The sequence below is a fragment of the Thunnus albacares genome, chromosome 12 (genome assembly GCF_914725855.1).
Source record: "Thunnus albacares chromosome 12, fThuAlb1.1, whole genome shotgun sequence".
NCBI classification, from domain to species: domain Eukaryota; kingdom Metazoa; phylum Chordata; class Actinopteri; order Scombriformes; family Scombridae; genus Thunnus; species Thunnus albacares.
The window spans coordinates 214,067-231,608 of NC_058117.1; the positions used below are offsets into that span (position 1 = coordinate 214,067).

The following is a 17,542-nucleotide window of genomic DNA, read 5'->3' on the forward strand; positions in this document are numbered from 1 at the left end:
GTCTTTGATCGATCAACAAAAGATTGTTCAAAACAGTCTTAACAGTTACCAAATGGTTTATGTAAAGAATAAAATAATGACTTTCAAGTGTCCAGCCAGGTTACTTTTGTCTGGTCTTAGTTTTGGTAAGGTCAGTAGTAAGATGGAGGTGTAATATATTGTTGAACTATGTGGTATGGGGCCAGAGCCAATACAGAGACATTGCTCATACAGTATTTTTTTTTAAATCCCATTTTAATGTAACTATCTAAAATGTGCTCTCAAATGGCTAAATTAAAAAGAAAATTTTAAAAAAGCATTTAGTGCTTTAATGACTTCAGAGAGAATATATGTAATTGCCTAAATTAAAGTGCTCATGTAAAGTTAGCAACTGAGAGGATAATTTTGGGACATTGGGTGCTATAATTACGTAACAGAGCATACAGTATCTTCAAGCTGAAATAATCAATAACAACTTGTGCTAAGTATAGCATAACAAGAAGAACATTAAAAGCCAATTTTGTCTGTTATAATTAACTAAAGTCTTTTGTGATGAGGTTTTTCAACTTCAAATAGACCTTTTTAGAGGGTCATTTTCTGGACAAGCTGCAAAACTAGGTTGCCGGAATTATTGCTTAAAAAGTTAATCGTAAGACTTTTTTCCCTGAGTGAACCAAAACAGTGAAGTTGCAATGCTGTTGTAATGTTGTAATGCTGAAACAAAGAACTGAGAGACGCTAAAATGCTACTTGAGTTGAGGGGAACTATTGGTTATGATTCTTCGTTTGTCACTATGAGTGTTTCCCTTTATAGGCTTAACCTGGGCCTATAAATAATATCTATAAATAGTATAGATATAAATAGTATCAGTTTTCAATATACCTATAATAGGTAATATCACGATACACGATATATATCTTGATACTTTGAAATCACCTCTAAACCACTGTAAACTACAATACTAAACTACTAAATAAATTACTATTACAATAAAGTTAAAGAACTGTTATAATAAAGATAAATACAGTTAAATAAAATAGGTATAAAGTTAAAGTACTGTTATAATAATGTTAAATAAGTTACTGTTATAATATTAAAGTACTTTTATAATTAAGTTAAATAAATATTAGATATATTGCCTACCCCTAGTTTAATCCATTGTTAATATGAAAATATTGATTAGTGCAGCTTTAAAGTCATAGATTGAAACATGAACAGTTTTTAGCATATATCAGTAGTCTGAAAAATGAACAGGAATCAACTGGAATCATATTGCATTTGATAAATCATCACTCTGAGCCGCCCTTTCACCTAGATTTGTCAGAAAGATTGTCTTATCACTTGTAATTACTGATCTGTAATAGGTGTGGCCATGGTACAAAATCATCACGGTCCTCTGACAGCCACATTATGATAAGCAAACAGCATGCCAGATGACAGAGAAACGTGGAAGGAAGGTGCATATCAATGCACTTTCACTGTTGTCTCTTCTGTCAGATTAAACTGAACTGAATGAGATAAACTGAGAAGATGTACAGTAAAAATACCCTGCAAAGATTTCCAGATAAGTTAAGAGAATGTGATATATTTGTTGTCCTGGGCTCCAAAGCAGTCTGTGATTGAACCCCATATTCCTCACAAGGTTTAGACTTTCTAAATTTGGCGATATGGACAAGCCTGGGGTCCATTCAGTTTTTTTAAAATGATTTTCATTTGCCTGCTAAATGCAGGATTAAAACATATCTTTTAGACAGTTGTGCAAGAATAATAAAAGACCTGCATCATCTGCAAGCTGTCATCATTATACATGAAATACAGGTTATTCCACACAGTTTAATAATCAGTTTGACCACAGACAGAACAGAAAGGTCCACTCATTAACTGATCTGCTGCTGTTTGTGTTTCCTTATAAAACATCGGTCTGATATCCACAGACTGCTGCTAGCTACATTAGCTACCTGGCAGGTAGAGACAAACTGAACAAAGTAGAGTAAGAAACTGTTCAGTCAACTCACAGCACTTCAACTCTGTAATCAGAAGTGATACCTTGTCAACAAACTAGATCAGTGTGCAGTCATTCAGTCAGTCTGCCCCTTCTTGTCCAGCTCCACCGCTACACAGAACAAAACATAATATTTTTTAAATGGGTTTTTTTAGAATCTGCCTATATAGCAATGCATGCACATTTTGTATGCTTTTAGCATCTAATTATTAAAAATACTGCAGTAAAAAAAACTTAAAATTTTCACAGAGGGACCTGTTGTACAAGAATATGGTTCAGTTTGCTGATAATTTGATACGATTTTTTTTAATAGAAATTTTAAGATCTGCCTATGTAGAAATTATTGGGATATTGTTATGATTTTAGCATCAAATTATTAAAAATGCTGCATTAAAACAACATGGAAAATCATCTCAGATATACCTAGAGACTCATACAAGAATATGCTGGGGTTTGCTGATAACAATTTGACTCGATTATTTTATGGGATTTTGAAGATTAGAATCTATATCACTGATGATTGATTTTGCTTTGCTATGTGATTATTTAAAAAATGCCACAGAGAAAAAACAAGAGTAATGACAGGTGTATGTATTTCAACAAAGTAAAAATATAGAAAAAAGGAAAATATAGGAAAAAAATAGAACCTTTCCTGTTTTTAAACAACCTGCATGGCCATTCAAATATTGATTTCTGAGTTTACGAGGTACACTTGAATACATCATGAAGTCCCACACACGTTGCCGTACAAAGTTATGTAGATTTCTTGAGTTTACGTGGTGCCCCTTAATACACCATGAAGTCCCTGTCAGTGCCCACCGGCTTTAAAGCGATGTAGGTACGCAATTGATTTTTTAAGTGGAGATAGCATGACTGCACCTCTCGTTAGTGTAGGTGAGTTTAATTTCCTCTGTATGTTCTCTCTACTCTTGCTAAAATAAAGGCATAACGCCCCCAAAATATATATTAAAAAAGTCCTTAATACTGTGATAATGATTTTTAGCTATATCTCCCAGCTCTGCTTACAGTTATATCCTCATGATGCAAGGATCACATATATTTTTGCTAGGGATGCACAATATTATCGGCACATCATCGGTATCATAAAAGCTATAAAATGAAATATTGGCATCGGCCATTTCTGCCGATTATGAGAGGCCGATTTGTTGCCATCTCCTTGTTGCCAAAAATACATATCCAATTAGTTGCCATTTCCTGTCCTGTTGGATTAAGACTAAAATGACAAATAGGAGTATAAACTGTTCATGTTAACACACTCTTTTCCTGTCCTCTAACCCCTCTCTTGCAGACTACTGTGCCAGTAAATTTGCAGCAGTAGGTTTTGCAGAGTCAGTGGGTCTGGAACTTCTGGCAACTGGGAAAGATGGCGTCAAAACCACCATCGTGTGCCCCTACTTCATCAACACTGGAATGTTCGATGGATGTCAAACTAAGTAGGTCCCTTCACATGATTTTCACCTGACTGTGTTTTTTTTTTTTTTTTAATTTCTGGTAGCTGGCACTCTTGAAACTGGTCTTCCAAAAATGATTTACACATGTAAACATCATAACCTAACCTGTTTTTATAAATGTAGGTGTGAGCTCAAAATGGCAAGTTCAAAGCAGTCACCACAGGAAATGACATCTCTAACACTGAATATTATTATAAACTTTGATCTTAGTATTCTCTTAACTTTTTTTTACCTTGCTGGTTTCTGAGGAAAGTTACAGTCATTGGGTCAACAGTAGGTCCAGGTCTCCAGCAGCACTAATAACGTCTCTCAGAATGCCATAAATTGTAATGATGATGCTCTTTGATCACAAAGTCAATAATCTTTTCTGTGGATTACTGTGATGAGTAGCTATTATCAGCTTGGCTTAGCTTGGTTTGGCTTAAATGAACCAATCACATGAGTTCTCTCCATCTCTTTTCACATTGTTTTCCACATTCTAATCTTTCCCTCCTCCATCTGTTTTTTTTCTCCTGTCTTTATGTCATCATGTAAATGTGTTTCCTCAGCTCCCTCCTGCCATCTTTCTCTTCTCACACACATCTGTAATTCCTAACTGATCATTATATCACGCAGCCTATGTTAATAGATTCCTATTGATATTCTTGTCCTGAGTGTACTGAGGTATATGTATGTGTAACAGTTCATACAGAGATCCATTCGGCAGTGCTGCCTGTGGACTTTATAACCTCACTGTGATGGCCAGTGTTCAGACTGGTGTGAGATTGACTGACTTGTCATTACAGAGGAGAGGAGGGGGTGAACAAGGAGAGAGGACGAAAGAGGAAGTTTATGTAACTTGGCAAGTCAATTAAGAGCAAAGTCTTATTTATAATGACAGCACAGAAAGCCAAAGACCTCGAGTGGTAGAAAATGGAAAGAAAATGAATCAAGGAAATGAAACATAGAATATAAAAGGAGAGGGACTGAGAGAAAGCGATATATTTTTATGGAGCATGAAATAGAGCAGCAGGATTACAATACGCACTAATACACTGAAGAGAGAGCCCAGCCTTTATTTACCAGAGACATTAGTAGAGACAGGCGTTTCTAATTTCCCCTATTTTAGTTAATCAAGTTTGGTAAAAAATAAAAAAAAACCTCCCTGTTTTTCTCATTTGCTGCTGTTTGTTCATGCAAACTCAAAACCTTTTCACATTAAAATGCTGCCATTGGTTCAGGTGGCTTTAATAAACTTCTGTCCACTTGCTGAACTGCACCCACTCCAAAGACCATTTCTCTCCAGTGCTCCATGACCTCAAGCTCCAATGGCTGCCGGTCAGAGTTCTCCTCACTAACTACAAGGTCCTCAATAATGTAGCTCCTTACCTCTCTGATCTCCTCCACCTCCTCTCGTTGCCTCTGGTCCAGTGTTGCCAAGCTCTCACAAATCCATAGGACTTAGCACTGAACTTAGGGCAACAGGGTCTTTTCAGTTGCTGCTCCCTCTCTAGAATTCTCTACAGTCCCACATTAAAGAGGCTCCCACGCACTGTCAACATCGAAAACGTCTCTCAAAATTCCCTGTGAATTTGTGAAGGTCACGAGCTAACAGAATAATCACCAACTGTGTACTCTCTCTCTCAGCTCTACAGGACATTTCAGCTCATTATATACATTTGTGCTTATAAGTTTACATACACTGGCAGAATTTGTGAAATATTGGCCATTTTTGGAAAATATGACTGATCATGCTGAAAACTTTTATGTAGGGACAGCGGTCAGGTAAAGCCATTTATTATCACATAATTGTGTGTTCCCTTTTTAAAAACACAATGATAACTGAAGTCACCCAAATGGCCCTGATTAAAAGTTTATATATACATATGTTTGGCCTGATAATATACACACAAGTTTAAATGGCTATTAAGGGTAAGTTTCCGTGCCTGTGATTTGTTTGATTGTAATTAGTGTCTGTGTATAAACAGTCAATGAATTCCTCAGCTCTTGAGAGACCCTGCACATTTCATCCAGTGCTGCTCTGACTTTGCTGGATACTTGGCCATGGGAAAAGCAAAAGAATGACCTGTGAGAAAACTTCAACTTAAATTAGGAAAAAGATATAAAAAGATATCCAAAGATTTGAAAATACCAATCAGTAGTGTTTAAACCCTGATAAAGAAGTGGAAAATGAGGGGTTCTGTTGATAGACTGTTGCCACAGTCGAATAGACCAACAAAGACTTAAGCCATAACTGCCAGGAAAATTGTTTAGGATGCAAAGAAAAACCCACACGCAACTTCAGCTGAAATACAGGCTTCTCTGCAAAAACATTATGTGGGTGTTTCAAAATCCACAATAAGGAGGAACTTGAACAAAAATGGGCTGCACAGTCGAGTTGCCAGAAAAAAAGCTATCACTGCCCCAGCGCCACAAAACAGACCACTTACAATATGCCAAACAGCACCAAGACAAGCCTCAAAACTTCTGGAATAAAGTCATTTGGAGTGATGAGACCAAAATTGAATGTAATGGTCACAACCATAAAAGCTATGTTTAGAGAGGAGTCAACAAGGCCTGTGACAAAAAGGGAAGGTTCTGGAGTGTGGGGAGATCTCAAATGTGCAGTTCATGCAAGACAACCCAAGAATTTATGGAACCTGGAAGCATTTTGCCAAGAAGAATGGGCAGCTTTACCACCTGATTAAATAAATGGCCTCATCCACAACTATCACAAAAGACTGCAAACCATCATTGATGCTAAAGGGGGCAATACACAGTATTAAGAACTAAGGTTATGCAAACTTTTGAACAGGGACCATCTGATTATTTTCTTTTTTGCTATGTTTTGTTTAATGATCGTGCTATTCTGTGATGCCTTATAGTTTATTCCATTAAAATGAAAGAAATGTTTTGGCTGATCACTCATGTTTTCTTTAAAGAATGGTACATATCTTACAAATTCTGCCAGGGTATATAAACTTATTAACACATGTAGGTCTACTGTTTTGGTTAACTCTCCGCTCTCAACAACCTGGTTTCCAGTAGCAGCAGCAGGCAGCTGTTTTCATTGAAAAAGCAGCTCTGATAAAGCCACTGTACACTACCTGCTCAGCACCAAAAAGCAGACAGACACCATTAGAGACTAGCTGGTGAACATAGTGGAGAATTTACAGTAGCAGCTAAAGAGACAGATATTTTTCTTAGGAATTGTTGGAGACCAAACCAGAGCTAAAGAGAGTGATTATTGAACCTACATTCCAATAATCGAGTACACACAAACAAAACTCCAAATGAATGCTCTCTGTCAAGTCCATTTTTATTTATGTGGCCCAATATCACAGTCATAGATTTGTCTCAGCGGGCTTTACAGTATGACAGCATACATCTTTTTTCAACATTTTTTGCTGCTCAAATCTAATATTTAGGTTGCTACAGGTCTTAAATATTAAAGGATGAGTCTGGTGATATTGTATATTTTCATTATTGTCAACAAATCCCATGAAAAGACTAACCAACAAACTTCTTTGAGGAATGTTTGTTAGAAACGACAGTGGCTGCAGTTCGTCTTCAGCAGGAACCTATGCATTGTCAAATTCTTTGCTTACTTTTCTGTAACAGAAAACACAAATCTAAAAGGTGTCCAGAGTAAATATTCAACAAAAACACTAAATACTGCCTCTGTAGTGACGTTTACACTTGTCGACATCAGACTGACAGTGTCCTTTACCTAGACACACACACACCATCACAGGCCATTGTGGTATACTCTTGGATGTCCTGGGGTCAGGACCACCAGGCCACATGCTTTATGCCAGCACCAAACACTTGGCCTGTCACTTTCTACTTCTCACATTCGCACACATGTCCTAAGAATAACTGCAAGACCTCATAAAACATGCTGCTTAAAATATTCTTTGCACCATGTAATGACCAGTGTCCATAGTACCTGCTGAAGGCTAAACTCATGGGAAATTGTTGGACTTAATCATTAATCTCATGTAATTCATCCACATCCTGACCCCATTACTCCTTGTTGTTTATGTGGTCCCAAACATTTAGATTGCATTGCTTAAAAGATTGGTTCACAATTTTTTAAGTGCATCTTAAGATAATAGGTGCCCAAATGAACAGTGAAAGAGGTTTGAGTCTGGTGATATTGTATATTTTCATTATTGTCAACAAATCCCATGAAAAGACTAACCAACAAACTTCTTTGAGGAATGTTTGTTAGAAACGACAGTGGCTGCAGTTCGTCTTCAGCAGGAACCTATGCATTGTCAAATTCTTTGCTTACTTTTCTGTAATAGAAAACACAAATCTAAAAGGTGTCCAGAGTAAATATTCAACAAAAACACTAAATACTGCCTCTGTAGTGACGTTTACACTTGTCGACATCAGACTGACAGTGTCCTTTACCTAGACACACACACACCATCACAGGCCATTGTGGTATACTCTTGGATGTCCTGGGGTCAGGACCACCAGGCCACATGCTTTATGCCAGCACCAAACACTTGGCCTGTCACTTTCTACTTCTCACATTCGCACACATGTCCTAAGAATAACTGCAAGACCTCATAAAACATGCTGCTTAAAATATTCTTTGCACCATGTAATGACCAGTGTCCATAGTACCTGCTGAAGGCTAAACTCATGGGAAATTGTTGGACTTAATCATTAATCTCATGTAATTCATCCACATCCTGACCCCATTACTCCTTGTTGTTTATGTGGTCCCAAACATTTAGATTGCATTGCTTAAAAGATTGGTTCACAATTTTTTAAGTGCATCTTAAGATAATAGGTGCCCAAATGAACAGTGAAAGAGGTTTGGATGTGGATGTGCTTTGCAAAAAGCAAAGTTTTTGTTTAATCTGCATATCATTCAAGTGACTAAAATCATCAGTCCACTTTTATTTATACAGGTGTAGAAGCAAAGAAACGTGATAATGTGTGGAATTGTACCAAACAATACACAGAGCACTTCTGGTTAAATAAACAGCTGCATAACCAGAAAAGTTAGGTAAGGAGTAGTTTGTGCAAACTAATAACACAGAGCACTTCATGTTAAAATACCAGCTGGGTAACCAGGGGAGATGGATGAGGAGTTGTTTTTCCGAAAGGTCCGGTTACAATCTCTGGAGAAGCCAGTACTCTTGTTGACACACCCAAAAAATGTCAGGCCGCCAGACAAACAGGAGACATCTTGGAACAGTCTTTGCACATAGTGTGCAAAGACGAAATAGAGAAATCACATTGGTCAAGATCCAAGTGATCATGGACTCACGAAAGTGCCCAAAGTCACGTCCATTTTGGTATAAATAGGGGTTGGGTGTGAGTTTAAGGGGGCTGCTGCATTTCTGATTTTCTGAGTTTTGTATGTTCGTGTGTAATGAAATAAACTTCTGTTGGTTGTCTGCTCATCCCTCTGGTCTCAGCGTTTGGTGTGAACATCTTTAATATAGCCTGATTTGAAACCCCTATACAGGGTAAATGGGAAACTTCATATCTGTTAGTAAGTGGTTCAGTGATCTAAGCAGTATTGTCTTCTCTTAATCCACCTTCTTATCTTCACCAGATGGCCAACACTGATGCCAATCCTGAAGCCAGACTATGTAGTCAAGAAGATCATCCATGCGGTCCTCACAGACCAGGTCTACCTGCTGCTGCCCAAGAGCATGTACCTCATTGCTGCTCTCAAGAAGTTAGTATCCACCTTCTCTGCTCTCTTTGACATAAGTGCACTAAACCTACTACCTACTTTACAATAAGTACATTCAAACCACGAAGGAGCAAGAGTTACATATCATCCAAAATTGTGAGTGTATCTCTTTTAAACAAACTACTAAAATGTGTTTAATGCAGTGCTACAGTATAAGTGCTTAGAGATCTGTCCAAACACAGAAGTCATTATCAACAAGTAGCACCTACAGTCCACTGGCTTTTTTTTTCACCAGAAACAGATTCTAGTCCATGCCCACACCAATGCAGAGAGATATGAAAACAGTCATCAGGTCAGAGTTTGGCCACATGAACGTTAGAATGTTTCTAAAACCTTGACATCCACACCGACCCATCAAAACAAAGGAGAACTGTTTAAATCAGTTTTTTTCCTCTCCCTTGTCTTTATTCACAACCAACACAACTGTGTATTACAGCATAAGTCATAATGTTAAACTGTGGGACATACTATGTTGACAGACATGGCCAAATGCTCAGGTTAATGCTCTTTCAGTAGCCTGAAAGACTCTTGAATTGGGTTTCAGCATAACCAAGCATACAAGACAGATCTCATCACTGACAGATCTTTCTTTTTTATGTCAAATGACTGCACAGATAAAAATATCAGTGATGTGATCACATGTACATGCCAGCTGTTAACCAAAGCTAACAATATTTCCTAGGCAGCTGTTTTGACACTCTGCAATCAAACCAGTTTACAATATAAAGATAATAGCAAAGAGCCAATGAGTTTGTATTACAGTACATAAAAAATGATAGAAAAGAATTGTTTACTGAACTCTTAGAAACTGATTGATCATCAATCAGTTTCTAACTGCGTCAAAATCACACACCTTCTTTTCAGTTATAATTAAGGAACACACAGATATCACATATATTCCTGAAACCAGTGCAGCTTGTTATGTCATGTCTAAAAATCTATAAATCCACAACTATTTAATTAGTATTAAAAGTAACCTTGTGAATGTTGTCTCTACATCCATGGTTAAAGAGCAACTGAGGGGCTGTGCAAATGGGAACTGTTAATACTGTAGATAATACAGCTTTTAATCATGCTGTTTCACCACAATGTAAAGAAATGTATGCTAAAAAAAAGAGTTAACTGCACTCACTGTTTCCATGGCAACTTTTATATTCCTAGTAACAGGTTCTTCATTACACCTGGAGCAGCTGGGTATGAAGAACCCAAGAATTAGACAGGTCATTATAATATCCCTGTAGCATTAATATATGGGCTAGTGTGCCTGGTGACAACAGTTAGTTGTCTAAATATATTGACTGAAGTTGGGATATATAGCAGTTAGGAAGTTTACAGTACAGTAACTTCAGTGAGACAGAAACAACCTGTCAGCTGATGCCATTAGCTCTTTAATATTCAGTACTACTTTGAGCCAGATGTAGTATATCTGACCATATGGTGTGATGATGGTGTAAAGGTTTCCAACTGTAGTGTAGAAGTTTGTGGTTTGAGGCTTAACTCTGATGCTACTGACTTTTATGCTCAGACAAGTCTAAGCTCAACAAGTTTAATATTGAGTCCTCAATTAATTTTATTGCTGATTGTTCCATGGTGACAATATAGTCCTGAGTCCTGAGTGTGACTGCCCTCAGACTGAAGATGTAGGTCACATGAGCGGTCAGAAGTCAGCCTGAATAGAACAGGTGGTCTAGAAATGTCCAAACATAATTCCATCTAGCCTTCAACTTGTAACTCATCTTCACAGCTTTGATATGTCCTGGAAAAAGAATGGAAAAAGATCTCTAAGTAGTCTTTATATTGGGATATGGTTGGTAAATGGTGCTACTAAACCTGGTGTCACTCTCAATAGAATGGGGAAAATGACTGTGAAGAGTCTTGATCGGACTTTGACCCCTCAGGGTGGTGACCCCTATTACTTTATGGCCAGTTTTTCAGCTCTTTATTTGCCTGATTCTGCCATGGTCTCATTCAGTCACCCCATTCCAAACAGTGTCTGAGAATAGTGATGAGTTAATATAGCAAAAAAAATTATAATTACTAACAGTTCTTTCATACAGCTGTTCATTTCCCAACTCAAATTTCCAACTGCTATTCTGACAACATCTGAATATGTGCAGAATATAAATAAAATAATATTGAGCTTTAATGGTGCTCACTGTTTAGTGGATGAATACAGCAGCCATTTGAATAAATGACTGCAAGACGAGTGGTAGAGACCTACACACTTGGGTACTGATGCCTATAGTCTGTTGTCTAGCACTAAAGGACTAAAGGAGGTATTATATTAGTACCAATGAAATCTGTCTGCATTAGAAACTACACAAAGCAATAGTTCTTTATAAAGTTGTACCCCATGATCAGTGGACAGGATTAAACAATGGAGCCTCAACACAAAACTTGTGCTCACTTAGTGAGACACTCTACAGCCATGTACAAGTGGAAACAACATCTGAACTTGAAGGACCAATGCACTTTTTCTATGTTTTAGGCCATTTTACACAGATTATGTATACATTACATCAACATCTACCCATTTGGAAACCATGCTGCTATTTTAGAAATTTTAAATTATTTTTCCCTACAGTTTTAGGCATCCATAGGTCCATATGATATGGAAATCTATTGCAATGCAGACTTAATGTGCATGAGGAGGTACAAGGGAACTTTTTCTTTTTTGAGATGCAGACAGATTGTCTACATTGTTCCGTCCCCAAGCTGTGATTTGGCATTTGTTTTTCATTTTGAAACATTTCTCTACACTGATGAAAACTGGTTTAAGCCACTCTCTGCTTGAAAACACTGAAATGCAGTACACCTTGGTCTGTGTTGTAATTTGATTTCAGTGTGGCATGAAAATTCATATCACAATGGGGAAAAAAAGACAACAAGCTAAATGTTTGTCATTTAACATATGTTTAACATAGGCTTTTACTGCATCATAATTCAATTGAAAACAAAGTATTTCACTTTATTTCTTTTTTATTTTGACATTTTTAATCTTCAATTTGTAGAAAGTCAACATTGTGAAAATGGAATTATTACAACATGCACAAAGTTTACTTCTACTCAAAAAGTAACCTAGATGGTAGCCGACCACATTAGCTGTCTTGAGTCATGACATGAATTGTTACGCTGCATGTATGTGTGGAATAGACTGAAAAAACACTGATCTGATCTTGGGTTGTGTTTTTTTTGGTGAGAATTTATCTGGTTTCAAGAGGTGAAGCCACAGGAATACACTGAGTGTGAAGATGCTACCTCTTTTAGTGTGTCCTACCTGCATGGTAGCTAATGGTAGCTGCCATGCACAGCTAAAATTAAACCCAGTTACCTGTAGAAGATGACTGTACATATCATTACAGATGTTTAACATATGGAAACAAAAACAGTGGGCTGAATACTTCTGTTAGCTTTCTCTAATTGTAAACCTGTTTAGATATAGCAAACAGGGTGAAGGATGAGTCATCTCAACATTTTCAGGGGTCCAGGTTAGGTGCCCTTTACACCAGGTTGTGTTTTTGTGTGTTGGCCATGGTTACAATTGGTCTGGTAATAGCAGCCCTGCACATGAATTCCATTTAGCTGCTCATGACGCACAGGTTTTATTGAGATGGGTCACAGAGGTGTTGATTCAGAGCTGTGGTAATTTTCAGCTTGTACCTCTGTGGTAGTTATTATCTACATTAACAACAACAACCTGTGTGTCTGTCCGCCTGTTGATGAGCTTTTGTTTGTTACTAGTCTCTTTTTTTTTTTAGCCCATGCAGCTCCATGTTAGGTGAATCTTGTCATGATGAGATGAGAGATTGTCCCCCTCAACAAATTAAATAATAGTTGTGCTTAGGTTGATGCGCGGGCTATTCAGACACTGAAACAAACTGTTAGCCACTATGGAACTTGAATAGAATTGTCTTATATTCAGTTATAAATAGAGATGAACAATATATCCATGGCTGATATTGTTGGCATATAAGTAAGGAAATTAAATTATTGTTATTTGGATAATGGAATTTCAGCCAAATATTGCATCTGATATTATTGGCGCCTTGGTTGCGGGGTAGGGACACCACTCCAAACCTGCTTCTGAATGGGTACTTTCTCTCCTCTGCTCTCTGTCAGTCCCTGTTAGCATGAAGGCAGGACCGAGCCACACACACACACACACACTTTACTCAAATCGACAATGGCAAAGTTTTGTTGCAATTATTGATTATGAGCATTGTTGTCAGTGAGGGAGAGAGTACAAACAATTTACCAAACCACTGCCGAACAAGCAGAACATAAACTCGCAGAAACGCAATGTGTTCTACCAATCTACCCGCAGTCAACTCTCTGTCCCCTCATCCACAGCCGGTCGAGGAGAATGTAAAGCTTCAGGTAATCATTAATCATGCCAACAGTAGGGGATATATTCTGCACATTTCCAGGTCTATATTTATATTCTGGGGTTCTACTGGAATATCTTTGCTTGACTTTATTTATCTTATACGGGCTGTCTCTGCAGATCTTCAGTTGATGAGTCCACTCTGTTCTGATTGGCCAGCTCCCTGCAGTTACAGAGGCAACGTAAACAAACAGTAGTAGGATTTCACTTCTTTTTCTCCTTTACTTGAAATGGCAACTTCACAAATACATCACAGCCGTACAAATAGAACCAGCTAGTATACAGTATGAGAAATGTGATCTGTATTTTGAGAAAAAACTAGCACTAACAATATCAACAGCATGACACAAGGTGTTTCCAATGCCATCTGTCAAAATGAGAGAAATACTGTATCTTGACTGATTCAAATACTAAATGCGTATATCTACGTAGAAGCAAAGTCAGAGTTTCATCATACTTCCTCCCTGCCTTCATACTCTCCCTGCATCATCCTTCTTAGTGTTCTGCAGTGGAAGCTGACCTCCCTCCTCGGCTCCTACCTGGGATTCTCAATGGAAGTAGACTGCAACACTAACCTCGGTCTGCACTGCAAAATGCACTAGCACACATCTAAGATCACTCCCAACCAACCTATTCAGCTGTTAGTTAACATCAATGCGCGTATCACAGGCTGCTAAATTATATTTTGGGGAAAGATTGATTGAATATCTTATATATGTTGTTTTTGTTGAATTACATATGCTTAAAGATATGTTGCACTAAGCACTGTACATCACACAAGCTATAGATATAGCAGCAATCTTTTTCCTTTCAGAAAATAATGTCAATGTGAAGCTAGGTCTGGAATGTGATTCCTGGTGGACATATAACCTTAAACCAGCTGTGTACTCCAAACAAACTGAAGTTGTTGTGTTCTCAGACTATACCCCACTGTACCAGTATACACACTGTCACTGCAGGTCTTTTTTGTCACATTTAAAAACCTCTTTTAAATTCCAATTAATTAAAAGTTAGCTCTTCTTTTTGTAGCTTTGGCCATTGTTTATATCACTTATGATCTTATCCTCACCAAGTTAAATGTTAAGATGTAGAAAAACTGTGACATCATTATAACAAGACTCTACAGGGAAAGAAACATAAGCAGTTGTAAATAAGCAGTTTATCAAGATGATCTAAATCACTTTATTTGGTGGTCAAACTGAAATTAAACTCACCCAAAATTTTGGAAATACTTCCTCATTGCACAACTACAATAATTTCCCTTCAAATGGTTTTTAACAGTGAATAATATAATCATTTTACCGTTTCTCCTCCAAATATGTTTGACTAACCTGAAGGTTTGTTTCCACCTGACTACTCATGTTTCTTGACCCATCTGACTTCTTTTTAGTGATGTCACTGTGTTCCCAGATCTCAGCTATTAACTTGGTGGATATAATGTTATATAATGTTACTGATAGCAATAGTGGTCAAATCTATGAAGATAATAAAGCAGAATTATTCTTTAAGGACTTACTCTCCAGTAGTACTTGGTCTTAACTATGGAGAGCACTGTTACTATGGTAGTTGTGGTTAGCATGTAGCACCCTCACAGCCTGGGGACAGCTTTTCAAAGACATCTTATCACCAGGATTATTGTTCTCTATTGACTTGCAGGGATAATGCACTGTAGATAGACATAAACAACTCTCACCGTTACCCAGAGACAAAACTGAACCGGTGTGAAATGTCTTTGAGAGATAAACACTGCAGAGAAAGTGACAGCTTGTGTAGATTTTGTGACTGCAAACAGCATGAGGGTGTTTGTTTTTGTTTGTATCCAGGCAGGTACCTTCACAATGGAATAATCATGTTCTTGAGGGCATTAAAGCTCACATATTCTGAGTATGTCAAGTCAGTTGTCAGTATCTGTAGAGCAGCTACAGGTGATGTGTCATCATGAGTCTGCAAAGTTCTCTGGTTCGGCAAAAGCTTGTACAGGTTTTGATTGAATGTGAATGTCAAGTGAATAAAGGTCTGTCATTTTCCATGCTGCTTTTCAAGAAAGTTAAGATTTTAACTGTAACAGTTGCCTAATTGATGTGCCATGCTAGTCAGTTGTCTCTGTAAATGGAGACATTGAAAAGTATTGAAGATTCTGTATTTTGTTATGATTCTGAATTATGCATGTTTATAATAAAGCCAATGCTCATGTCTTGTTAGCCATCTTTAGGGGTTAATATTACTCTCACAAGGGTGTTCAACATTTGAATTATTATGCATTATCTGCTCTTCAATCATATTGTAATTGCAGTCAATGTCATTTTTATTTAGGTGTAATGCCACTTGTTTTGGTTAACTGCTGCTGCCCACAGCTGTTGAGGTTTCCACTTAGCAAGGCACTTTAACCCCAGACTGTGACTCCTAGCAGTCCCCATCAAAATGTGACTGACTGCAGTTTCAACAGCAAAGTTGACACCAAACATGACTAGCAATTTGAGTTCTTCTTGTTGTTGCAGTCAATGGATTCAGTTGCTGCAAGTAAACCTGGATCATTTGCCTCTAGTTTTTTGGTGACCTTTGATATGCTAATGCCCACCAATGAGAATAGTGAACTTTTTTGTTTGTTATTGAAGGGCAAAAGTTAAAAAAGTTACCTAATTAACAATCAGTAATTGAGGATGTGTATTGTGGTGTTAATGTATACACTGCTGAGCAAATTATGTCCATATTATGTATTAACTATGGTCTGGACTAGGGATGCAAATTTTAGTTGGTTAATCAACAACTTATGAAATATGGTGGATGTAGTAAATAGTAAAACCATTTTAACTACTGACATACTATGTTTGCAACAAAATTAGGTAAATTGGGAATTTAAGGAATAGGTTCAATAAACACCAAGTTACTTCAATTATAAATAAAATAACAAAAAAATTGCAGAGCTCTTACTCTCATCTGTCAAAATTCAATGATTGGCTGGACGAAATCCAAAGTATTAAACACAGCAAACAGCTGCACAACTTCCCATTTTATGAAAGGACATTGTTAGATCAGACTGGGGGGGACTGTGTGGGACATATCTAACAATTAACAAACAAGCAAAGTCTGACCCATTTTTCCTTAATCAAAAGTGCTGCAGCCAACCTGTTACATTATTGAATAAAAATAAAATGAATTACCCCCAATCTCCCCACAGCGGACTTCAGTCTGACTGTTTTTATATAAGATAATACACATACCTGATCTTCATGGTTAAGTGATGTGTGATGTTCACTGTAGCTTACGTCAGTCCAACTGCTGGAAACAGCTGCACAGCTAGAACAGAAGTCCTGGAGATGCACAAATACTGCGGCTCCAACTTAATCAGTCCAGGAAATTTTTCAACATTTCCTGCCACCATTATAATGATAATAAATACAGATAGCTAGCTAAACCGGACAGCTGTCAGAGAGATGCATTTGTTTTATGATTTTTGTGCAGCAAACGTTACATCCATAGAGTGCAAGCTGACTCAAGGAGTTACATGTTATAAATATTTATTCTGGAAGAATAAATGAAAAACATAATAGTGAGTCAGCTGATCCTCAGTGGCTTTACTGGTTCAGGTGTTAACTGCCACCTGAAGAACACAGCCCAAGCCCACAGCTTGTATACCTGCAGGTGATCTCGTGCCTTTTACACTCAAAACAGAAATGTTTGAAACTGAAGTGGACTGTCTTGAAAAATACAAGATAAAGTGCATACATATAAAATAACACATTTAAGTAAGTTGACAATTCCATACAAAGCTAGTGGCCCAACTTGGAGCACGAGAACACAGTTACATCGCACATCCTCGTCTTCTGCATTATTGGTTAATATATTTTGAATCGATTAAATTATTTATGGAAGTTAACCATTGACATCCCTAGTCTGGACAGAATTTTCCATTCAGAGTTAAGTGTATTTGTATTTGCAAGGGTGCTGGTTTCCTTTCTTCACCAAACACTGAAATCTCCTTGGATGATGTTTGCAGATCT

The 17,542-nt window shown here is 37.4% G+C and overlaps 1 protein-coding gene across 2 annotated transcripts in view; it reads left to right on the plus strand.

Moving 5' to 3' along the window:
* LOC122993622 (epidermal retinol dehydrogenase 2-like) overlaps positions 1-17,542 on the plus strand; it is a 41,555-nt gene that overhangs the window by 9,262 nt on the left and 14,751 nt on the right. Inside the window, exons 5-7 of one of the 2 annotated variants that reach the window (XM_044367937.1) lie at positions 3,291-3,435; positions 9,014-9,139; positions 14,041-15,570. In XM_044367937.1, coding sequence (XP_044223872.1) covers positions 3,291-3,435; positions 9,014-9,139; positions 14,041-14,143 — 374 coding nt within the window. In that variant the 3' untranslated portion in view covers positions 14,144-15,570. Of the gene's footprint in view, positions 1-3,290; positions 3,436-9,013; positions 9,140-14,040; positions 15,571-17,542 lie in introns of those variants that run through there. The other variant, XM_044367938.1, reaches the window with a different exon arrangement.